The 27,529-nt window shown below is 28.6% G+C and overlaps 1 protein-coding gene across 1 annotated transcript in view; it reads right to left on the bottom strand.

Annotated features, from left to right (window-relative positions):
• LOC100211700 (uncharacterized) overlaps positions 1 to 27,529 on the bottom strand; it is a 65,666-nt gene that overhangs the window by 25,466 nt on the left and 12,671 nt on the right. Inside the window, exons 3-5 of the mRNA XM_065798198.1 lie at positions 7,516 to 7,663; positions 2,607 to 2,801; positions 1,018 to 1,217 (exon numbers count right to left, since the gene is read on the bottom strand). Of these exons, the coding sequence (XP_065654270.1) occupies positions 1,018 to 1,217; positions 2,607 to 2,801; positions 7,516 to 7,663 (543 nt within the window). The remainder of the gene's footprint in view (positions 1 to 1,017; positions 1,218 to 2,606; positions 2,802 to 7,515; positions 7,664 to 27,529) is intronic.

Below are 27,529 nucleotides of genomic sequence, written 5' to 3'. Positions count from 1 at the left end.
TCTTAAGTTAATTAAACATAAAAACCCAAAAGAAAAAAAAATTGCTTTAAAAAAAGTACCATGACTGGTTACAAATTAAAAATACTATTTAGTTTTTCTTGGTTACTACAAGTAAAGAACTTGATAAGTTAATTAAGTGCCATAACACAACTCTAGGAAAACAGCAAAACAAGTCTAAGAAACAAAGAGACTTAACAAGACTAAGAAGTGAAAATAAAGCAGAAACATTTTATTACATCTTGAGGATGCCCAGACACTAATTCTTACCATGCCAATAAAATTTAGGCAAACTTGAAACCATAGAAATTTATTGTTTTTTTTAAAATAAAATTTCTATGGTTTCAAACCCAAAACTACGGGAACTTTATTGTCTTATAAAGAAGGCATCTAGGGGAAACTAATGATGACAATGCCCACATTAGATTCAAGGTTTTAAAATATTTTAGAATAATTTTAGTATATAAAATATATTAAATTTTTTTCACTTATTTTGTGACTTTTTTTTGCCTATGCTCTGAGCCACAGCCATGCTTCTGAGCCACAGCTGTGCTTCTGAGCCACCATCTTAAATTTACTATTTTGCGGTCAATAGTTTATTTAAAATAAAATAAAAACAATTAACAAAACAATAAATTTGATCTATGGTATAAACGGCAAATTATTAAAATGGATTGTAAATTTTTTATATTCACGTAAACAACAAGTTGATTTTATTTGAATTTGGGTAAAGGTCTTTTTTTGGGTGTTCCACAAGATTTTGTGTTCCAGCTTATTTTATTTATCATTTTTTGATTATACATATACCATCTATATTCATTAATGTGTAACTATGTATATTCATATAAATATACATGTCAATTCATGTAAGTAGTAGAAATTCAATGATATACTAGTTTTTTGATTATTTTAATGAAAAATATAATAGCTTTGTAAAAAATTTAAATTAAAGTATTGAAAAAGAGTATTTTAAAATAAAGGCAAAAAAAAATTTTTATGGCATAACATTTTAAGACTAACCGTGAAAACTTGAGTATACAATTCATTTGCTTGATCTGGAGTTATTTTTTCTGACTCACGAAACTGGTTCAATGAATTGCGAATAGACATGATTAATTTCTTCAACCCTTCACCGTCAGCTTTTAGTTCCTCAGCACGAGCTTTGGTTAAAGCTTCATCAATTACTCGTTTCAGCATTGCTTCCTGACTTTCTTCTGCTTCTATAAACATTAAAATTGTTTACAAATTTTAAATTTATAAACATATATTAAATTTCTTCAACAAAATATTATATATGCATATGCATATATATATATATATATATATATATATATATATATATATATATATATATATATATATATATATATATATATATATATATATATATATATATGTATATATATATGTATATATATATGTATATATATATATATATATATATATATATATATATATATATATATATATATATATATATATATATATATATATATATATATATATATATATATAACAAAGAATTGTATTCATTAATAATTTTATCAAAGAATAAATTAAGTTTAAAGCGGAATCATGCAGGGAACAGAAAAACACAAACTTTAGTTACTACATATATAAACTTGAATTTCTTATAAAATATAAGTAACAGCAATAAGATTTCCTAAAAGTTACAGGATTGCACTTTGTATCTTAGAGTCACAGCAATTGATTAAATGCAGTTCATGAATGGCCAAGCACGGAAGTTAAAAATTTGTTGATTTCATGTAGTTATTTTTATGAAAATAAAATGCTTGTGAGTATTTCAAGTGAAAAATTATACCTCTACAACTCATACATAATATATTTTTGATGGAAAATAGCATTCATCAAATATTTTTAGAGTAAAATGTCCAGAAAATTGTTGTATATTTTTCAAGCAACTGCGACATTAACACACACAAAAAAATAAAATGATTAAATTATATATATTTAAATATTCAGGTAGCCTAAAATACAAACAAAATATTTTTGTTAGAGTTGTTTCTTAAGAAAATCAAAACAGCATGCAAATTGCTATAACTCCCAGCTTCTAATTGTAAAAACTAAAAAAAATAAAAAGCAAACAGCAATATACAACCTAATGCCCAACAAAAATATACCGAAAAAATGGTCATAATATATTTTTAAAAAATAATATAACAATTGAATTTAAACCTTAAAAACACATAACAACAAATACAATAACAGATAATAATACTAATTAAGATAATTTTAAAACATTGATGAAAAAACATTTAAATTAATTGCTTGTATTCTAAAATAAAGAAACTTATTAAGCAAAATTACAAGATAATGTTAAAAAGAGTGATAAAGAAAAGTTAAATAAAGTATTTAATAAAAAACAATTGCAAACAAAAAATCCTTAAAAAAAAATTAATAAAAATAATTTGCAAACAAATAGACATAATTACACTTGCAATATTAACCCAAGAAGTTATTTAAGATGAAGCAGCAAATTTTGTTATATTTTATTTGTTGTCCAACTTTTAAAGTATTTTTTAATAACATAACAATTTTCATTAAAAATAAAATAATAAAAATTTGCACCTATTAGTAGAAAACCATACCTTGAGACCCTCCAAACAATCCAAATAGCATTGAAATCACACTCAATATAGAAGAAATAAGAGCTCCTACTGGACCTGCTAAAGCAGCCAAACCACCAATAATACCCAGTGCACCAGTAATCAAATCTTGCCAATTTCCATTTACAATACCTTTTACTAATGTGACTGAAGCACCACCAACCTTTTCAATAGCAGCTAATAAATAAAAATAAATAAAAATAATAACAATTAAAATTTAGTTTACTACAATTTTCAAAATCTTTTACTAGTGTGATTGAAGTACAAGTTTTTTATAGCTGCTAATAAAACAGAATATGATAATAATAATTATAATAATAATAATAATAATAACAATAATAATAATAATAATAATAATAATAGAACATAATAATAACAATAATATTTATAAGCATATATAATAGATTTACAAAAAACTTTACTGAAATTTACTTTACTGAAATTTTAAACCGAATTTTTTTAATTTATTTTTAGAATATTTAAATAATTAGTTTTAAGTATTTAGGAATAATATTTTTTTTATCTTTCTTTCTTATCTACTAGGATAATCTTTATGATCACCTAATGATTAGTGATTGGTTTTACAAGCATCTAGTAAAATCAAGTAAACTAAACATGGTACAATAAAACATGTTTTGTAACCCATGCAATTTTATAAAAAATGTACAGAATTATGATGACTTTTTCTTAAACTTTTTCCAAAAAAAAAATTTTTTGTTTACATTTTAATCTTATATTTGTAAATTTTTATTTTTATGTTGATCCTTATTTTGTAAATCAAGAAAAAAAATTAAAGATTTTGTTTTTTGTTGCAGAAACCCTTATGACTAAAAATAGAAAACTTTTTTTGACTTATTTGAATGTTTGTTTAATTGCTATCTGAGCCTTTAAAATTTTTACAATATTTTTAGACATTATTCAAAAAAAAATTTTATAAAAAATTGAGCTATTTGATCTGAGCTTTTCATTTTTTTGTTTGTTTTTTATTTCAAGAAATTCAGTTGGAACTATTGCAACATTTTAGTTGAAATGAAGAAATAAAAAGTAAATAAAAATTTCATTAAAGATCAAGAAAACAGTAAACAAAAGATTTTAAAAGCTGTAAATAATTTAAATCATAAAAATAAATAAACAAGAGAAAAAAAAATTTTATCAAGCATAACAAACAGAGTAAAAATACTTTGCTGAATAACAAGTCACACAAAAATAACGAGTCAAAAAAAATGAATTTTGGTTAGTAAAAAAAAAAGACAGCTCATATGAACAACAATAACAAAAAGATCAGTGATAGTAAAAAAAAACACATTGATAAAGTTGATTTTACAGAAGCTCTAGTTTGGCTACTGAAGCAGAGAGCACCACTAAAATACCCAACCTAACAATTTTCTAGAGAAAATACACAATTTAGTAATTTGAAAATAATGGGCCTTAACAACCTTTTAAAAAAAATTTCAATGTTAAAATTTGTTCTCAGAATTGCTTTAGTAAAAAAGGTGAAAGATGTGATTACAATTAAAAATAGCAGCAGCTCAAAAAAAAAACCATGGAATAGAGAGAGAATTAAAATTGATAAGAAACAATTTTGGTTTCAAGATAGTGACAACGGTGTTTAAATTTAATACAATAGCCATATTCTAATTTTTAAAATTGTTTTTAAAGGTCTGATTAATGCAGTCTTAGCTAGGGTTTTTTTTACACGTTTGATGCTGTATTCTTTTCTGTAAAAGCCGGATATCTGGCAACCCTAGCTAAAACTGCATTTATCAGCATTATGAGGCTGTTAATACTTAAGTAATTCTTAGCTGTTGATGGAATCTCCTCTAAAAATGGAAAGCCCCTCTAAAAGCTACCACAGAGTTTAGGGAAACTAAATTACCAGTCAGTTCATAAACAATTTGTGATAAAATGAGGACACAATAAGATAAAAAGTCAATTTAAAATAAAAAAAATTAATTATGATTCTTTAAGTTCCTTTTTTAAGGAACTTCAAGACATTTTTAAGAATCAAAAACAAACTTTGAGAATGTAATAGGAAAAGGCAAAAATTTTTGACTAGCAAGAGAGGAAAAGAACAAAATATTAGATTAATTCATGGTTGCAGCAAAAACATTTTATTATTTTATGTTTGTTGACTATTGATTATTGTAAGTTACTGTATGTTTCAAATTATTTTTGAAGATATTATTTATTGAATTTTAACTTCTTTTTTCTTTTTGCCTTTTTAATTTTTTCGAAATTACAATTATTTTTTTTGTAAAGAGTTTCACTGAACTGATTTTTAAATCTGTACCCACATTAGGAGATAAGAGAAAGAACTTTTACAAGTAAAAAAGCAAAAAACCATTAGTAGTATTTAAAAGATCCATGGTTCATCCTACAAAAGAAACAATTGATTAATCATCTTAGAAAAGAAACAATGTAACACAGGTTTACATCTGGGCAAGCCTTATAAAAGACAGGGTTGCAATCAGAATTATTTTTACTTAATAAGCATTGCCTAGGACTCTTTCTACCAACCTCTTACCTAGTCCTTTACCTAGGACTCTTTCTAAAAACAGCAGCAGAATGATGTTTATACATACTCAAGATGAATATTTTAAGTGAGCATTACTTAAAAAAAATAAAGTAGCTGTAACTTGATGCTATCTTTGTTTTCAAATTCATTTTCTTTTTATATCAAGCTTCTCGCATCATCATGGAAGAAATTTTGTAGCAAAAGCGCTTTCTAACAACACTAAATTTCACTTTATTTGCAAACTACTTACTGATCTGATGCTAGATTATCCCCTGCAAACATTGTTTTATTGGATTTGAAGTGGACCTATATAAGCATTTTTTAGCGGTTTATTAAAGTTTTGCTCATTGGTTACTTAGTGGACCATTAGTGGTAGTACAAAACAACTTTTATTTTTTTCAGATCCAATTAATAGATCCATAACAGATCCACAGAACTAATTTGTGACTGTTGCAATAGCTTCTTGCTAACACAAAAGGTTGAAAAAAAAGACTGAAATTCTTTTTTACTACTAGTTTGTTAGTTATCAATTGTTCAGCTCTTAAGAGCCTGGGAACACAAATGTTCAAAAAAATAGCTACCCTTACCCTAATATATATGCTCAGCACGCTGTGCAGTTTATTAAAGACTATTATTTTTTAGTATTGTTTTTTAATGAACCTTTCTTGTTACTCCGTAAATAAAAAAATCATTTATCCATTATGTTTTGAAATAGATCATAAACTGCATAAAATAGTATTAGTATAGACCATGAAAATGTCTTCTTGGGTGATTTTACGCTTCTCTCTATTATGCTCTCTCATAAACTCAAGCTGCAGCAAATCATCAAACCAAGCCGCAACAAATTCTTATAAATATTATTCTGTGGTGCTCTTTGATTTTCAAAGAAGTCTCTCTAAACATCTACAACATTGTCTAACTTTCAAACTTTTGAAGAAAACCTTTTAAAAACCTTCAGAAAAGATTTAAAATTTTGGTAGAATTGTAAAATGGTAGCAAAAGCAACATAGCAACAAGAATTAAAAAAATATACATATATTAATTTATAGTTTAGAACAGTCTAATTATATATAACTTTAAGGTTCAATTTCTATTTCAATGTTTTTATTTTTCTGCTAACTAAAACTTAAATCTAAAGTTAACCAAATAAAAATAGGGGAGAGTGGTGTACCTCGGAGGTATTTTCAAACTTTTACAAATATTAAAAAAAATACAATATGTTCTGTAATAATATATTTTCATTAACTTTATGATATTAGTTACTCTACGATTTTTTATTAAACATCCAGACATATTTTTTCATTCTTTTTTTTAGTTTAAAAAACAGCTTACATTAGAGCCAAGGTACACCACCAGTGGTGTACCCTCTATGTTTACTTATAGGATAATTGGACTTCACATCAGAGATAATATTAATCTATCTAGTTAGATTTATATAAACTATATATTAATTGATAACTATATTTAAATTTATAATAATATATAATTTCAACATAAGTTGAAATTATATATTATTACAAATTTAAACTAATTTATACTTAGAAGTATTAAAAACTTACAAAAGAAATGTTGATTAAGAAAAGAGTAATAACAAATATCTATATTAAAGTTTAGTAATAATAAGTATTTCACTTTGATTTAACATTAGTCTACTCTACATTCAGGTAATCAAAGTTGATGCTAAATGAGTTTTTCCACCTGTCGATAATTCAAGCAAATTATCAAAGAGAAAATAACAATTTGAAAAAAATAATTACAATTTAACAAAGAAATACACACATATTATACTAAAGAAATTCTTAATAAACAAAAAAAATATCATAATAAACTATAACAATATGTTACATTGAAAAAATACTTTCATAACAAATATTACTTATAATAGTATTTACAAAATCATGCAAGTTTGTACCTTGATGGTACCACTAAGATAGACAACATTAGCTACCTCCAAGGTACACCGCTACCACAGATTTTACAAAACCGCTACCATATGTTTATAGGTTAGGAGTTAAGCAGTTTTAAGCAGGCATAAATGCAGCTGAAAACATGTTTTACAATTTTTGATAATCAGTTTTAAAACAAAGTTTATACCTACAGTTGTAGAAAAAAAAGGATGCACTCTAAAAAAATTACTTTTTGGTACTAGAATACTGTTTATTTAACCACTGCTCTTTAATTCCAAAGAACAAGTCTTGATGAAGTAGTTGAAAGCAAGATGTGGTTGGGCTCTACTAATCTTATTCACAAAGCAAGCTCACTAAAACTTACCTGAAACTCACTCAAACTTACCTGAAACTCACTAAAACTTACCTGAAACTCACTAAAACTTACCTGAAACTCACTAAAACTTACCTGAAACTCACAAAAACTTACCTGAAAGTTTTTCTGATTTATCAGCTTTATCTTTAAGTTCAGCATCTTTGGCAACTAGCTCTTTACGAAATGGAGCTATCTTTTGATCTAATTTTCCATAGTTATCTTTGTAACTCTTTTCTGCAATACTTTTGACTTCATTTGCTTTCTATGAACAAAATATATACTTATATATTTTGTTCATAGAAAGCAAATGAAGTCAAAAGTATATATATAAATATATATATATATATATATATATATATATATATATATATATATATATATATATATATATATATATATATATATATATATATATATATATATATATATATGTATAATGTTAAATTACTTTGTGTGTGGAGGGGGGGGGGGGGCTGGAAGGTGTGGATGTGTATATATGTATGTATAAATGCATTTATATAATCCATTAAAGCAGAAGGAAAAAAAGTACTACAAAAATGATAAAAATACTTCCTATTTTACTATTTACCTATTTTGCTATTTATATAGAATATGGTTACTAGATTAAAACTGTGTAATCATATTAATTTAAATTTCTTTTTAATTGAATTTTTTCAGTTTAGCTCTTAAATCACAGCTACTATTATTAATACATGTGTGTGTGTATGTGTGTGTGTGTATGTGTGTGTGTGTGTGTGTGTGTGTGTGTGTGTGTGTGTGTGTGTGTGTAAGTGTGTGGGATGGGAAGGTGTGGGTGTTTTGCTTTAGAATAACAACTACTTTTATTTGAAAAAATATTAATTAGTTAAAAATAATTAAATGCCACCTAATTATTTATATTATTATAGTATCGTAACTAATTATGTGCATGATTGAATGCTACTGTGAGTAAATTAGTGAACTATTATTTACCAATTTTACTTTTCAATATAAAAAAATATAAATAACAAAAATTACAATAAAATAATAATGTATTAAATTGTTTGTAATTAGAAAACAACTAGGGGGTCAGGTTTGTAATTAAGACTAAACAAATATTTAAAAAATTTCTCTTATTTATCCCAACCACCTGTTGCCAGTTATCTGCAACTACTTTTTTCTCTAAAAAAAAAAATACTGATAACATATTCGTTTTTGTGTTATTTTTTTTTAAGTAAAATGTTTTTTAGTAAGAACACATCTTTTTTAATTTATTATTTATTTTTATAATTTAATGAATGGTACTTTAACCTAATTTTATTTTTGTTTCTTATAATACAATGGAGCACATTAATATGAATTTATAAGCCTCATTCTCTTTGTGAAATCATATTGAGATTTCACAAAGAAAATGATGCTTATAAATGAAGAAAGGTAAAAGAAATGACCAGATTTTTTATTTGAAACACAAACCAACTTTTAAAGAAAAAAAAACTTTTGTATTTCTTGATAAAAAAAATTTGCATGTTTTTAATATTTTGTTATTGAGTCCAGTATTCATTAAAGGTATCTGCAGGGGCGCACAAAGGGTGGGGATCTGGGTGAGTTTCCCCTGGGCATCACCTTTATGAGGCATCATTAGATGACAAAAAAATAAAAATAATTATCAGTATGCCAAATAAAAAAATGAAAACATCAATAAAAAAATTAAAATTGTTTACTTTGTTACCTTCATCCATCAGATTACAGTGAGATTTCAAGCTCTGAAATAGCAAGGTAGATTTTTTTCCTTCATCTGTCTACATCTGACATCAATTCTGACTAATCAAACAGTCAAGAATCTAAAGTTAAAGATCTCATACTTCTGTATCCAAATGATTTTAGTGAAGACGAGTTTATTGATGAGTGGTGTCATTTTTCTTCTGTTTGATGCCATCAACTGACAAATGATCAGCCCTTAGATCTTCTGAATAGCATTTATGCAAAGGTATTTGAAGGAAATTCCCCCCAGATATGCATCTGTCTTTGTATCTTTCTTACTTTGCCAGTATCTGTGGCTGAAGGTGAGAGATCTTTTAGCAAGTTAACTCTCATCAAGAACTCTCTAAGAGCTACTATGAGACAGGATCATCTTAATGACTGTCTTATCCTTTAATTCGAAACAGATCTTGCCAAGTAAGTTAATTATAATGTTGTAACTTCTAACTTTGGGACTGTCTATAAATGATGTCAGTGATTTTTCTTAATTTTTCGATCCCCCTTCCCCCTTTGTCAAACTCTGTGAATTTTTGGCCAACATCCCCCACCCCCCTCCTTATATATGATGTCAGTTTTTGTATCCCCTCTCCTCCCTAAAGTAACATTAAAAATATCCATAAACACGTTTGATTTTTTTCTGTTTAAATTACAAATTTATATAGTAGTAGATCTCAGGAAATTATATTTTAGAACAGTTGATATCTCATCAAATAATAAACAAACTAATCAAAATAAGCAAATTTTATTCTATATCTATAATATAAAGTCAATCATTCATCATCTTCCCATGGGTGGTTAAAGTGATCTTTGCTTGAAACAACAGGTAGCGAGTGCTTTCCACAAACTAAACGGTTATCGTCCTTTTGAGGGATAATCAGATCGGCTGCTTTATCCATATTTGTATAAGTATTGTTTACATCACAATTAAAATAATGATTTTGCTCTTGTCAGTGCAAGTTGTTTAAAATAATTTCTTCAAGTCACTTAGGAAAAATAAGCATTTATGTTTTTTCATGCTATTTTTTTCTATACAATTTTCTTATATCCAAGGATATTGTTGGTTTAGCATAGCACAGTTACAAATAGTCATTAAGATTAATTCAAAGTAGCGTTCGTTATTGACCAACATTGTCAATCATTTATGGATAGTCCCTTTGCTGATTGCAGTCTTGGTAACATCAGAAAAAACTTGATACAAAATCCAGAAATATTTTTTTTCTTTGTTGTGTTTGATTCGTGAATTGTCTTAAATAAAGAATTTTTAAAATTTTTTGTGAATACTAGAAATAATAGTTTTATTTTTATTTATTTTTTTATTTTGGTAGTGGTTATGGGGGAGGGGAGAGGGATAAACTTTTTTTATAATATACCCAGGGCATCATGAAGTCTCTGTGCCTCCCTGAGTATAGGTGGGACAATTTCTCTTTTTAATTTAGTTTTTTAAGCTTTTTATTAACATTAGCTTTGAATGTACCCAGTGGCGTAGTTAGGTAACCAAGGGCCCTGGGGCAAATTAAAAAATGGGACCCCACTGCTATGTAAACTGGTTAGGTTTTATCAAATAAAAATATGAAAATAAACAAATACTTTAAAAATGCTAAGCTACTTAAGCTCTTTTTTGTGCACTGCAAGATAGGGTTGTTTTTTTTCCAAAATTCATACACAGCACATGCTTCCAAATGGTCACTCGAACAACTGTGTTGTTTAATTTTTTCTGATAAATGCTTCTAATCTCAAATTCCCGTACACCAAACATTATTCCTTTGTGAAGCAAATAACCAGCAGGGTTGACAATAGGTACCATCTAGATTTTAGAATAACACAACCAAAAACAATTAACTGGCCCATATTTAGAACATGAAATGTAGTACGATTTTGAAAAACACCTATTTTTCTGGTTAATGTCTGTTGGAAAAGGTCCTGAAGGCTGTAAAGACCCCATAACAAGAATTTGACATTTTTCGTTATCACTTAATATTTTTTTCGTGAAGTTTCTCAAGTCATAATAAGATTTGTCATACACATTTTCAAAAAATATGGAGGTCTGTGATTCCTCCAAACCCTCCGCTCTTATGTGCGTCATGCAAACATCACCCACGTTCACATGAATGGCGGCGGAGGTATCTCCAACTGCAATAATTGTCGAATCTTCTTCAGTAGGCTTTTCAACCAACACTGCAGTTACCATATTATTTGAGTCACTACCGATAGAAGTATTTTAGCCAGATGTACTTGCAGAAGGCTGACTAAAAAACTTGTCAATTTTGGGCAAATTTTATTTACTATCTTCTTTCTTGGCGTTGTTTGCATTTTAATGCACCACTGGGTTCCTTCTTTTTATCCATAATTTTAGTTTTCTAATTTATTTAAACAATACAATATTGTAATGTTTATACGATATATAATATAATAATATAGTATAATTTGTGCTGGGCAACGAATAAAATTTTTAATCGTGACTAATCGCACGATTTGGTGGTTTGCTAGCATCAAGAGTGTGTGGTGCTTCTAAGTGATACTTCAAACTTGAAGCACTACAATGATAAGAAAATTCAGCTTTGCAGTGGTTACAAATAGCTTTATTTCTATCAACTCCACTGTCTGGAAATAGTTTAAAATAAAAATGCCCATTTAAGAGTTCTGCACCTTTATCCGTTTTTTCTGTTCACACAAGATATTTTCTGTTTCAAATTAATTTACATTAAAAAAATAAAGTTTCACTTGAATCAAACAAACAAATAAAAAAAATTTATGTCTTTACATGGTTTTTTGACATAAGTTGCAAACAATTTTCTAATATTATTCGCTTGATTGTTAAAAAAATAACTACGTGCAAGTTTAGAACATTTTTGAATGTTTTTGACTGAATAAGAATGTTTTTATCATAAAAACATTCTTATTCAGTCAAAAACATTCAAAAACGTTCTAAAAATGTTATTAATTTCGCTTTCAACAGTAGAAGAAATGAGCCCATCAGATGCATAGTGCTATAAGTCACTTTTTTCAATATTTTGAGTTAATGCCACCAATGCTTAGCATTTTATTTATTCTATTACATGGCAGAGTGGTATAAGTCTAATGATATCGATAATGATGCTATTTTTATTTAATTCCTCTAAAACAGTTTAATGATTTATGATATGATGTCTACTAAATGCCTCTGTATCTCAAAACTCGATATGAGTGACTTATACCTCTATGCATCTCAGGGGCTCAAATATACAACTATAATAACTTTTCCGATTATGTTAAGTATAATTATGTTAATTATAACTATGCACATATTTATTTAGAAAGCTTATTATATCCATAGTTATTAATTTTTTTATTTATATAAATGAAATTTTTATAAATAAACTTGACATAAATATATGAAATAACATCTTTTGACAATTTAACAATCACATAAACTAAAGTAATTTTAAATATTTTAAACAAATTTGTTTAAGGATTGACGCGCTGCAGCTCTCAAAGGCTCACAACAAATACTTTTTCATTGGTTAAAACGCGTGATAAGGCCCACCCCAAGCAGCCAGTAGCTTACTGATAAACATCCCATCCCCTGCTGTGACCCGGCCTGGTTCACCCAGGGTTTTGTGTGTACATTCAGAAGCAATGAGAAACGAATTTTCAAAATAATAATAACAACAAATTGAAAGTGCGTTAACGCGCGAAATAATTGTCGGCTTTAATTTATTATTTAAAGCCGACAATTATTAATTTTTTTTTTTTTTTTTTTTTTTTTTTTAGGTGCCCCAAGAAGTCCTTACGGTCTTGTCACAGAACACCGCGGAAGTGCATTTAACCAGGAAGTTCACGCCTCCTTCCTTACCGTGACGCGAAAATTTGTCCACAGCTCGGTTTCGAACCTGGATCTCCTGCTTATAAAGCAAGCGCTCTAACCACTGCGCCACGGCCGCAGTGCCGCAGTGCGCTCTAACCACTGCGCACGGCCGCAATTAATTAATGCATTAACGCGATAATAACGCATTAACTTGCCCAGCATTAAATATAATATAATATATAATACTTAAACAAATACCTACTACTACCTACCTACTCGAGCACAATCTAATTTAGATTGTGCTCAAGCAGGTAGGTACTCACTGTTCACTGACGACGTTAAAAGTAAAATAAAAGGAAAGAGAAACACACTTATACGCTATAAGTATCGTTGGGGAATGACAAAAATTTCCAAAAATTGAGTTCGATCGAGATTTCTGGTGAGGATTCGAGAGCATCCTGAGCTTGAGGGCCTCGGTGCACTGCCCCGCGTAGCCCCTAGGTTGTTACGCTGCTGAATGTACCCTTGGTATGTATTAATGTACCCCTTGAAAAAGACATTTTGATGGGAATTACTGTTTTTGGTAAAAGAGCAATAAAAAATTTTTTTTGATGAATCTTAGAAGAAATCATGTCTGTAAACTACTCAAATTTTTTTGAGCAAAATATGTCTACTGTCCAGTGTTTATCATTTTTGATAAAAAAATAAAAAAATTACAACTTTTGATTTTGCTTAACTAGCATCAAGAAGTTAAAATAAAACAAGTAGAGATGGAAATTTACTTGCTTTCCAAATAAAACATTCTATGGCGCTTTTCATTTTTTTCAATAAACATGCCTAACAAAAAATCCATTTCAAGACTTCGGGTAATTTCTTTATGGTTATTCATGTATTCATTGGAGAAACAGCGTTCAGCTTTTCCTGGCTCAGGGTCAATCAAAGAAAAGTTATTAATCTACGCAGACTACTAAATGAATTTCTGCTGTACAAGTAGAATGCTTGAATCTTCTTTGGATGGTAAAAATGATTCAAAGAAATTCCAATTTAAAAAAGGTGTCAAAAACCTGAAAAGAAGACAAAAAGGCCATTGCTTCCGCTCGGCATTTGGTAAAGTCAGGGTTGGTGGTAAGGTCTTCCAGCCAAATTAGAAGTGATCTGTAATTACTGGTAATAGATGCTAGAGATGGCTTGCGCATTATCCAACTGGTTGGGCAAAAAGGTCTAAATGATGTTCCATTTTGGTATCCATCTTCGCTTTTATTTTGGTCTTTTAGATTTAAAAACCAAGCGAGCCTTTTTGGTGAGCCTCTGGTAAAAGCAATGAACTTTTGAACAAGTGACATAATATTTTATACACCAGGTATGTTTTATATTTCATCTTGTACAACCAAATTTAAATTGTGACCTCTGCAATGAACATAAAGAGCTCTGCTTTCTTGTTGAAGAACAAGTTTTTTCAAGCCAGCTATTTCAGAGGATATGGCAGCAGCTCCATCGTAGCATTGTCTCCGAAAGTTTTCGAGCCTTAGGTTGGAACGAAAAAGTACCTCTTTCATAATCAAAAACATATCCTTGCTTTTAGTTCTGGCTGTCTCTATTTCTGTGATATCAGACGATTCATTTATCATGAATCCAAAGAAATCCCTTTTTTTAATTATGTTTGATAACTCACGTTGGATAACTAAGGAAATATGAAACAAAATTTAATTTGTGACGTCTGGAGATATCCACTTGTACTTCTCTGGTCGATTAATCAGTTTTTTCAAAACCCGTACATCCCTAGACCTCAGTTCTAAGAGCTGGAATAGATTTGAAGACACCTTTGTCTTGTCTCTGATTGCCAAGCCTTGACAGCCGAGAAAAATTAGACTAGAAAAAATATGGTCGAGAGCTTTTCTTGCCTCCTTCATATCTTGTAGATGTTGAGTAGAAAGTTTACTGAAATTTGTAGAATCTGACGTGCTTGCCGAAATCATTTCGTTAGCGGCTAAGTAAAAATGGCTTCAATAGCGGCTAAGTGAAAATGGCTTCATGACGGCGAAACTTTTTATGAGCTTTCCTCCAATTATTAAATCCATTAATAACAAATCCTAAAGTGGATTTTCTTTCTCTTGATTTAGTTAGTAACAGATAGCTTTTTATTTAACAGCGTCATACTTAATCCACTTTTACTTGTCTTCCCAGCTGGACAAATATCGACGAATATTTTTTTCTAGTTGAGGATAGGGGTAAGTTAGGCAATTGAAAAAATCTAAAAAACTACGCATCACATGACAAAACATCTAATGATTGAAAGTTATGGAATTAGAATGTTAACACAATGCGCTACAAAATATTGTTGGAAAGCAGTTAAGTAAGATAAACGACCAAAAAAGTAAAAAAAAAAAGTTTTTCTATTTTTTGCTTTGATGCTTATAAATTTTTTTACCTGACATCTCTTGAATGTTGATATTTTAACAATTTGTCGGACTTTCGATTAAAACTACCCGTTTTTTCATAAGTCTTACTGTTTTCTTTGAAACCTAACTAATGTGTCACCTAGTCTGGTAGGGGTAAGTTAAGCAGTTTTGAAAAAATAAATAAAACTAAACTGTCTAAAACAAAGAAACAACTTTGATAAAAAATAATTTAAGATAGTTTAGTAATTTTTAAATCGGGCTCCAAAGTTCAAGATAATTGTTTAAAATAATATTTTTATATTTTATGACACTTTCTCACTATTTAGTTCTTATTATTTAATACATTAAAGTGTATAAAATAAAAAATTAAACACACACTTACGTTAGTGAAAATTTTATGGATGATTCACCCAAGTTTTGCACTATGCATATTCATTGATTTGTTGAATGCTCAAATTACACTACTCTTTTGCTCAACCTACCCCGTTAAGGCAGGTTGAGCAGCTCAGCAAACTTTAGGCACTACTTTTTTTAAAAAAGCAAAAAGTATTCTCTTTTCTTAACAAATATTAAGCAGATTAAATTATCTTTCAAATAGTTTAAAATCTACGTAAATCCGTTCATGAGATCAGTAGAATTAGTAAAAATTGCTCAACTAGCCCCAGCTCTACCCTAGTTTGTATAAAAATGTAAATGTAGTAAAACTTCGATTTAAATTTTCTTTTAAAATTCTAAAAAGAAAGACTAAATGTCGAAACGTCAGCGGTGGACGTGTTTGAAGTCTTAAAACTTCATTAAGTTATCGTCAAGTGAACTCACCGTTACTTTGAAATTTGCATAAAATAAGCTTCACGACCGTTAAGTCAAGTCCACCAAGGTACCTTGTCTAACTGGCTTTTTTTTAAAGATTTTTTAATTGATTCTTTATTTTTATTTGAATCTTAAAATTACTTTAAAGCACAAGTATACAACGTAAAAAAATCTTAAATTAATATCAAAAGGCTGAAGTTTTATTTTATTGAAAAAACGTATTTTTATCTGAAAAAAGATTCCCTCGTTCGTCAAGTTTTCCAAGTTTTTATCTTAAAAACAATTTTTTGGGGTATGTTTATAGCAAAAGATTATATATTTCTTCGCTTTTTACGGAAAAACTTGATTTCTTCCTCTGTTTAAAAATATATAACTGAAATAATATTTATTATAAGATTGGATAAAATTTCAAGGGGAGGCAAACGAATTTTCAAGGGGGGCAAGATGGACTCAAGGGGGGCGGCCTGCCTCGTTGCACCCCATTCTCTACGCCTATGGAAGAAACTCTTTCAAATGATAAATGAAATCAATTGGTTCTAATCAAAACTTTTATTAAACGACTTATAATTGATAGAAAGGTTGTCTTATTTGACAGTATTAAAAAGAGATAGATATAATTTACAATTTCTGCATTTTAGCTTCAATATCTGAGTCTTTCGCTTATTGTACTAGTAAAATAAATAGACATTAAATTAATTATTCTTAAGAAAATCAAATCTCAAAAGATATTGAAACTTTAAAATTTTAAGTTAAAAAAATCTTTTTTGAAATGAAGTTATATTTTCAATGAAATGGAGGACAAAATTTTTAAAAAAGTACTTCGTAAATATTCGCAAAATTGTTTTAAATTAGTCCCATTTAGTCGAAAGTAAAACGACTAAAATACAAATAAACTGTGGTTATTATAACTTCAGTATCAATTGACAGTGCACATGATGCTGTGTTAATTGCATTTGACAAAATATGTGCATTGCAACCGATTCTTTGTATTTTCTTTTGAAGTAAGTATTGTAATTTTACATGGACATTGCTTCTTTCCACCTTCATCCACCAAAATTTGTATAACCAGCTGTTAGTGCAACCATGTATAGGTGCTGTGATAAAATGTCAGCAGTTTCATCCTTAATAGATCTTAAATTCAGAATATTTACTTGAATGCACTTGATAACATTATAATACTTTACTAGTATTAAATACAATTTGGTTTCATTCTGATTTGATTTGCATTTTTTTAAGTCTTCTGTAAGTACCAAAAGTATATCAAAAAGGAGGACAAGTGAAAGGACACTGATTAAGGTAGTACAAGACCTAAAAAAGGAGGACTGTAGTTCCAAAAGGAGGACGATTGGTCACTTTAGAAATAGGAAAAAATGTCATAACTCTTTTGGATGTATATTATAAACTGTATATAAGATATTAAAATTAACTTCCTTTTTGACTTTGAACAATGCAACAATAGCTGAGATGGAAATAGATGATAATATTACTAAGTTAGAAGAATAAGTAGTTGATTTAAAAAAAATAGTAAAATGATAATAGTAAAAATAATAATAAAAAATAGTATGATAGTAGTAAAAATAATAATAAAAAAAAGTAAATTGATTTAAGAAAAAATAGTAAATTGAAATACAGTTAAAAGAAAGAATAGTAAATTGATTTAAGAGTATGTTGGTGAACATAGTAAAGATGTAAAGAAGGTGTATCGGATGCGTAACAGAGGTTTATCGGAGCCTGAGGTTTAAACTAAGACTTTCAAATTACAGTTTATAAGCAAATGTTGCGATATATTTTAGTTTAAGTTTTTAATATCAAAACAAAGTTGTCATGAATCAAAACTTTCAAATTTGATAGAATACGCTGCGTTTTCACATTTTATTTTTGTTATAACTTCCAATTTGAATTATCAGAACTTAAGAAAATCAATCGAAACCAATCCAACATATCGAAGCAGGAGTTAAGGCACTGTAACATGTTATTTTATATATGCGTTTTGCTAAATAATAATTCGATTTCAATAAATTAAATTTGAAACTTTTATTATACCTCCGATACACCTCCGTTACATCCCGAGAACCTCCGTTACATCCCGAGAACCTCCGTTACATCCATAGTACTTCATTAAGGATAACATACTATTTGTTAGCGTGAGTTTTTTATTGAAATGAATCAGTTGATATTACTATTATAAGTATTTCAAATATAAAATATTTTCTGACAAATACTATTTGTCAAAAAATATCCAAGATATATATTTAGATAAAATTAAGTTAGATTAATAATATATTTAGATTAAAGACTCTTTTAACAATAACAATAATTCTAATTCTCACGTTATCAATAATTTTATTTTTCTGTGTGGTAAAAAATAATATATTGATATCTTGATTGTTTTGATCTCATAGCTTTGTACAAAATACTTTTGTACAAAGCTATAAGATTAAAACAATCAAGATATTGACGTCAAATATCTGGTCTGCAAGATTAACGACTGGATTGTTCTTGCGCTCTAAAATTTATTTAAAATGTAATACGTCTATCAAGATTTTGTTTTATATGATTTAATTTAACATAATATAATTGAGTAGCCCATCTGCAAAACGCGCTAAGCTACAGAAAAAAATTTTGAGTTTTTTTCATTTCCACATTCTATATACAGGTAGACGAGCCCCAAAATTCACATGATTTTTTCTTTTGTCATATATTTTGCACAAAACAAATAGTAACTTTTTTTTGCTTTTTTATATGCTTTTATATAGTAATATTTTTTCCCAGGGGGTTTAGAAGTATTTTGGTATTTTTATTAATACTGTAAAGGGTAAAGAAAATTATGTAAGAGGACAATTTGCAATTAAAACAAGACAGTTCCCACTTATTAACGATTGTAAAACAATAAACCATTGACTCAAGTTTACGATTTATTGTTTCAAGTCTGGGAAAATAGTCAATGGTCTTGAAAGACAGTTCTGTGTAATTCTCTTGGAAAGAAGAAAAATCGCGTAATGTAAAGCATAAACAAAGCAAAACTAACAAAACTTGTCATTGAAGTTCTGAAAGTTAGACAATACACAAATAAAAGGTTGACGGGTGGGAGAAAATTTACAGCATTATCACCAAATGCAAAAAATGCTCTGACAAAAAACAAGTATTTTTGTTTCTTATAAACTTTTTTAAATAAAAGACATTATGGTAAGATATAAAAAGATTGCCTATAGCTACAGAGTTTTAGCTTTGTAAGAAAGCCTTTTTTGCTTTATTTTTTAATATTTTTTTTGTTTCAAACGCAGATTAGGTAAATTGTTCTGGATGCTCTTTAAAGAAAATAACTCAATCTTAACCCTTAAGCGACAATGTATCAATAATAGAGCTCTAAATTGCAAAAGAAAAAATGACTTGTACCCACCTATGGTATGAGTAAATATTGGGTTTTTAATTACAGTTTATAATATAATATACACACATGCTTCATTTAACATTTTACAATTACAGAGCTACACTCAATCATTTGTTTATGTATTGTTACTGTACTTTTCATTCATTAAAAATTGTTCGAGCAAAACTGAGTTACTATTTTTTTTTTTCAGGATTGCCTTTAGACACTCTTACAGAAAAATTAATTAAAGCTGACATTATGACTGAAGCAGAACAAAAGGAGACAGAATTTTGGTCTGGAAAGATTGATATAGGGAGAATATTTAATCATAATTAAAAACCACAGTTCGTAATTTTTGGTTTTGATAGTACTCCTGCTGGTCTTATTTTTGCTGCAAAAGGGAAACATGCTGTAAAATAAAAAGAGAAAACTGTGAATGCTTCACCATACATCCTCTAGTATCATTTTCAGGTAGCTATCCAGAACCATCGAGGCAAAATTAAAAACGACAAAATTATTTGATGGCGTACTGAACTCAGTTGCTACAGCAACGACATACAGTATCGACCAAGTAAATAAAACCAAGCAGCTGATTGTTTAACACGTTCCTCATGCTCCGCCCTACTAAATTAAAAATTACCAAATAATAAAAACACAAATTCGACATGTTCCTATATATGTAATAACAAATTATAAGAGCACTATAATGCTCTGTGTCATTCAGGCATAACAAAAATGAACCATTTTGTCTGCAATCGAAATTTGTCATATTCCATAGAAGAAAGCAAAAGTGTTGTAAACCAGTGTATCACCTGCTGTGAACTTAAACCTTGATTTTACAAACTACCTAATACTCACCTTATAAAGCAACCCAACCATTTAAACGACTTGATGTAGATTTTAAAGGCCCACTTCCAACAATAATAAAATCTCTATATTTTTGCAACTATTGACAAATAATTGCGATTTCCATTTGCTTTTCCTTTTCCTGATACTTCCTCTACTTCGACTTTAAAGTGTTTCAAGAACTTGTTCTCCTTATTCAGTACCCCAGCTTATGTTCATTCTGATAGACGTAGCTCTCTAATATCAGAGGAACTTTATAATTTCCTGCAAACTCAAGGTGTTGCAACTAGCAGAACAACACCTTATAATCCTAGCGAAAACGGGCAGGTAGAGCGCTTTAACGGGTTAGTATAGAAAACAGCGACACTGGCTCTTAAATCAAGAAATCTACCAGTCGAAAACTAGGAAATAGTGCTACAAGATGCATTACACTCATTACGATCATTACTGTACACTGCAACAAATGTAACACCACATGAGAAAATCTTCATTTTTCCACGGAGATTTTTAAAAGGAAAATCTATCCCAACCTGGCTGCTAGAACATGGGAAAGTGTTTGTGAAGAAATATCTTCGATCTAGCAAATACGATCCCCTAGTTGAAAAAGTTGAACTAATAGAAGCCGAGCCTCAGTATACGCACATCAAATTTCTAGGCGGAAGAGAATCTATAAAAGATAAAGCGCCAATAGGAGATAGTGAACCTTCCCGTTCGGATAATGAGAATGCTGATAAAAATATTACCAATCACTCTGAGTATACTTCGCAACTCAACAAATCTCTAGTTGCAGACAAAGAGACCTTACTTGATACGGAGTTGGACATTGTAACGCAAACATATATGCAATCTAGCCACCTTCCTAAACAATCGCATCGAAACCGAAGAGCGACCAAAAGATACGGTTTTGAGGATGAACAAATTTAATGTTTGGAAGAATGTCATAAATAATTACTTATAATCTCCCTTGGGGAGCTGCGTTGTTTTACTACTTGTGTATATAGTTACTACTTTATATGTATATGTTCCTTAGGGAAATATGATTAGTTAATATTAAATTTTTTTATTGTATAATTTACATATGATACATAAAACCTTATATATTAAGAGATGAAATAATACCTGAAATAATATAAAGTATTATAATATTTTATATTATTTCAGGTGTTATTATTTTCACTTTTTTTTTATAAATATTTATAATAGAGGTTAAAAGGATGACGTTGTATCAAATTTCTTTGTAATTATAAGAGACCTTTGTGTCTGTAAAGTACTCTTTAGTACTGTTGGAATAGCTAATGAAATGGCTCCACAGGTAGCTGTGGCAAATGTTCGGCATCTTCTGATAATAATGTGCAATCATGGTTTATCTGATCAAGTTTTGTTATTAATTATGATTAAAGACTTTGATGAATTACTTACTTAAAAAAAGTGGCACAGCTAGAAGTTTTGCTTTCTGATGGGCCTCACGCTCTAATTTTGATGTTTTACAGTTTTTACAAAACATATGTATATTTATTGTTCCGCCAGATACCACTTGTATGACACAGCTTTTAGACCAACTCAACAAAAACCTTCATCATGACTATCGTGGTATGAAAGAAAATATTTTTACTGATTTCAACTCGCGAAATTAAAAAGGCTTTTATGGTTATCATTAGATTCCACAACAATCTATGATCAAAGCTGCAAGACGTGTTGGAGTAACTTCCATATCATTAAACGTTAATGACATGCATCAGGACAAGTTTGACCAAGTAAAACAACCCCTGAAAGTATATCTTTGAATATTGAATCTACTGATAAAAGAAAAAATTTAGCTCAGTATTGGAAAGAAAAATTGGAGCGTTCACTAGAGATAATTCAAGAGCTCACAGAAAAGAGCATTCAACTTGAAGAAATCCCTGGCTTTCTCAAGTTTTACTGCTAGAGTTACACAGGTTTACGGATCAATGAAAAAAAAAATGTCTTAGAGTTGGTAAAGGTTAATAAAAAACCAAGAATTAAAAGATAAAGAAGAAAGGTCAGTCTGTTTAAAGTTATCTTGTAAAGTGATAGGATATATAATGCTTTTAACTGCTACAATAACTAACAATTTGCTAACTTGATTATTTTTTTCAAAAAATTGTTTTGTCAAATAAAAAAAATCTATTTTGCTCTTTGATAGGGTTTAATCTATGAGTTACTGGTACTAATGTGAGTGTGTGGCTTTTGGATTCAATGAGTTTTTGGGGCCCGTCTACCTGTACTTAAATCTATCATTTATTTAAATATTAGACCAATTTAAAAAATCTTGGTCATAAAAAAGGACAAAGAAAATATCAACTGTGTTGATGAAGAAGTAAAAGTAGTTTAGTTTTTTGTTTTTTTCTCAAAAAGAGTTTACTCGGTAACCTGGTAAGTCTACAAGTAGTCTTTTTTTTTTTTTTTTTACTCGGACTTGGCGCGTTTTGCAAATGGGCTCCTCAATTGCAATATAATATGGAATTCTAACTTTAGCTTCAATTTCCAAATCGATGCTCAAGTTCTTGAAGAGTATTTTTAAGTGACTTTGTTGGAATTATTTTACCTATTGTAAAAACATTAAGAAAATAAAAGAAATATAAAATAAAAGCTACTACCCCCATTTTTTTGTTTGCTTTTACTAAATCGTGGAAAATCTTAGGTAACCTTAATCTTTGAGTGAAAAAACATGTTTTTAAGGAAATTTATGGACTTAAACACATTGTAAAAGTTCCAGCTCATAATCTATAACCATATCCAAATTAAGGTCGCTTTTAAAGTTTATTAAAAATAACTTGAAGCAAACCGGCAGAGCAAAATCCTAAAAAAAGTTAAATAAGACTTTATTAATGTCTTCAATTCTGCTTAAACAAAAAAAAAAATTGTTTAATAAATTTTCTTTTAAACACTAACAAAAAAATTGTATGAAACAAAAATTTCATTTATTTTGTTTCAGATAAAACCTAACTTATTGATATATATATATATATATATATATATATATATATATATATATATATATATATATATATATATATATATATATATATATATATATATATTTTTTTTTTTATATATATATATATTTTATATATATATATATATATATTTTATATATATATATATATTCGTCATTATTAATATAAGTTTGTACAATATTTTAACGTGAAATATATGACTGGAGCAGTAGAAGACAATAGTCTTATCATCTTGCCCCATTTTTGTCGTTGACAAAATATAACAAAATATAGACCAAATACAAATATAATAAAATATTTATAATACATATAATTTTTATTTTTTATTTTTTTATTTTTTTTTTATTTATTTTTTTATTTTTACTTCTTTTACGATGAACATCATTAAATAAACAAGCAAGTAATATAATAGAATTTCAAGAAAAAGTGAAGATTTAAATTGAAAAAGGAAAAATTTTAAAAATAAGAAAAAATTTTAAAAATAAGAGATTGTTTCATTAATGTTGAGGTCTAGTAGCTGTTGTTTTACAACGCATTTAAAATGTTGGAATGAGTTTATCGTTTTTATTTTGTTTGTTAGAAATGAGTTCCACAATTGGGGTCCTCTGCTGGATATTGAGAACTTAGATTGTCTTAAAGAGGTTTTTTGAATATAGTAGTATGATTAAAATTTTTCCCAAAGTTGGAATTTTTCTTCTTTCAAAAACAAACTGAAAAAAGTTATTTTCTCAATAGAAAATATTTTCGAGTTCTTCTGATCTCGTTTCTCTTTTATAAGTGCTTCTAAATGTAATTTAAAATATTTGTTTTTATTTTTTATTGTTTTTTTAATCGGTATTTTATTTGTATGACGGTTTTCATAAAAACGGTATTTACTAATTTCAAATATTTTATTTTATTTTTTTATTGTTTAGTTAAACGGTGTTTTATAGTTGAGGTTATTTTATTTGTATGAAGGTTATCTTAAACGGTATTTACTTTTTATTTTATATTTTTTTGAAATAATTGGTTTATAATTTTTGTATTGTTAAACGGTTCTCGGTGACAGGATCTTATGATCCTCTTCGAGTTTCCGTGTTCTTTATATATTATGTACCAACGACACTTTTACCAGAGAATATTGTTAAATGAACAAAAAAAAAAAAAAAAAAAAAAAGTAGTTATTGATAGAGTATTTTGTTTGATATTTGTTATTAATAAGGCGAAAAAAGTTATGGAAGACTATATATATATATATATATATATATATATATATATATATATATATATGTGTGTGTGTGTGTGTGTGTTATATTATAGACGATATATTATTGTATTCTTTAAATACCTGGTTATATTTTTATTATACAGTCGTCCCCCGGTTAACGAACTTAATTCGGAGTACGAACTAGTTCGTTATCCGAAAAGTTCGTTAACCGAAACGCGTTTTCCCATAGGCCGCCATTAAAAAATTTTTAATTGGTGGATTCATGAGTTCTTCAAAGATCTTCCTTGCTTTCATGCAAATGTGCTCACCAGACACAGGATCCCCTCTCATCTGCATGTCCTCAATCCAGAGGATCAGGAGCTGCTCCATTTCATCCATGACTGGGTGCCTTTGCTTTTTGCTGACAATTTTTGTGGATCCTTTTGTAGCAGTTTGAGCAGCAGCCAAGATTTTTTCCTTCGAGCTGATGATGGTGCCAATGGTTGATTTATTCACACCAAACTCCTTAGCCAGGTCACTTTGCTTTTCACCTTTTTGCACTCTTTGAATGATTGTCTTTTTCTCTTCAAGAGTGAAAACTTTTCTGCTTTTTTTCGCAGGGTTCGACATTTTGAAAAATCGCAAAATCGAAAAAATCGCAAGTGGGAAAAAAACCTAGAAAAAAGCACAAAAATGCATGAAAAATATTAATGAAACAAGAAAAGAAAAAAATGAAACAACAAAAGCACACCCAGCACAACCATTCACCTCCCAGGCTTCCATGACACTCACAAAACTGAGGGGGAAATGCTGGACGGCGCGCCCGACCTAAACACGCGCGTGTGCACGCCATTTGGCGGTCCCGGTTCGTTAACCGAGTTCCGGTTCGTTAACCGGGGGAGGATTTTGGGCAAACTTTCGGTTCGTTAACCGAAAGTTCGCTAACAGGGGGGTTCGTTAACCGGGGGACGACTGTATTGTTAAATGGTTCTCGGCGATAGGATCTTACGATCTTTTTCGAGTTTTCTAAACTTATTTCCAAACTTTATGTACAACGGCATTTTACCAGATTATATAGTAATAAAAAAAGAAAAACAAAACAAACAAAATTGTCAAAGATGAGATTTTCGTAAATAATTTTGATTTAAGTTTAACTAACTCGCCATTACAACGTTGAGCAGAGCCGACAACAGCGGGTCTGCTCAACGTTGTTATCCTCCCCTCACACTTTTTTTCTAAAGGACCTTTAGATTTTTTTTATTTTAGAACTCTAGATATAGTAGACATTTTTTTCAAAATTGAAGATATTTTTTTATTTAGTGCGGTCACCATGCATAAGTTTTTAGACCAATGGCAAGATGCAGATGGGGATCATCATGCTTTTGAATCATATGTATTAGTCGCTTTTTTAAACATTCTTTCATTCAAATTTTGAACATCAAAACGTCAGGTCTCGTTCCTTTTTGTATAAAATTGCTAGCCTGGAAGCGTCGAACACTCAATTTCGAAGCAAGTTTCATTATCTGTTATAATGCACTTTTGATTTCCTTGATGCTTTTCTTGAAGCAGTTTTTGACTGCGTTTTTGCCTTCAAAATGCCTGTACAGCAATTCAGAGCAGCCGTAGCGCAGTGGTAAGCGCGCTTATGAAATAGTTCAGAAGAGCCACCCGCAGCTACGAGCAATAACGCAGCATTACTTATTACTAAATCTTTCAGAGTTTTTGTAGCAGAATTGAACAAAAAATTTGAGACTGATATTGCTTTTTTTTTTGCCAAAATTTGTTGAACTAAGAAAGGGAGTTAAATAGGCAAAAAAAAAAACAACGACAAAAATGTCATATAAATGTTATAGAAGGGGGTGAAACTATCAAATAAAATAAAATTTCAAATATTCGGAAGGCTAAATATTTTTTTTTTCTCGAAAAATTATCACAATGCTGATAAAACGCGTTTTTTTCAAAATCTATTACGTTTAGAGTCTCTCTCCATTTCTTAAAACTGTTGACGACTTAGAACTTTAGTATTTATAAAAAAAGTAAATTGTTTCGTTTTTAAACTTAAAAATAGAAGTTTTAATTTCAAAAAAAAATTACTGTTTTTTAAAGTAAAAAAAAAAAAAAGTCAAGTTCACTTATCAGATAACAGCAGGATCCTAAACGGCAGAAAGTTTTATAAAGGCGCTCAACTACTTGATATATGAATTCATTTATTTTTTTATTTCAATATATTTATAGTTCATTGTGTTGCCATTCCATGACATTGTTAAAATTCAACATATAAAATATTTAACATAATGTAACCTAATATTACAAGTTTAATAAAGTATAACGTAATTTAATAAATAATGTTTCTTATAATAAAAACTTACAGTATTTCTTTAAAAATAAAAAAAACAGTCGTTTCCTCAAATAAAAACATGTTGTTATAAAGCAAACTCGTAGAAGACAATGAATGAATGAAATCTTATAATGAATGAATAAAGTCTTATAATCGATAGGAATCTCTTTAAATAGTTAAATGAAATCTAATTTATATTTAGATATAATCTATATATAGATATATTACATAAAACCTAATTTATATTTTGATATAGTCATAAGTCGTTAAATAATACGAGTCAGTGATACAAATAAACACTTTAGAATAAATCTTGTTGTCAAGTTTATACATGTTTATATATAACTGTTAATATTGATTGTGAGGCGTTTTATATTTTTTTTTCAACGTGGCAGTTTTATTTAATGTATTAAGTTTTATATTTTCGAATATTATTTTGTTATATATGTAGGAGCCCCGGTAGGAAATAGAGAACTGAGAGAAATTTGTTATATTTATTCAATATATTTAGTCAATGTGAAGTTGACTGTTGCTCTTGTGATATATATCTATCATATTTTGATAAGCTCCTAATTTAGTATTGTACATGTTGAGGTATTCGGTATTGTACGTGTTGACAGCATCAATTATCTATAAGCATTAATATTTACAAATAGTATAACAAATATATAAATATATAG

Source organism: Hydra vulgaris, chromosome 05 (assembly GCF_038396675.1).
Source record: "Hydra vulgaris chromosome 05, alternate assembly HydraT2T_AEP".
Taxonomy (NCBI): Eukaryota; Metazoa; Cnidaria; class Hydrozoa; order Anthoathecata; family Hydridae; genus Hydra; species Hydra vulgaris.
The sequence above is the reverse complement of the archived record's forward strand: the minus strand, read 5'-3'. Positions and strand labels throughout refer to the sequence as shown.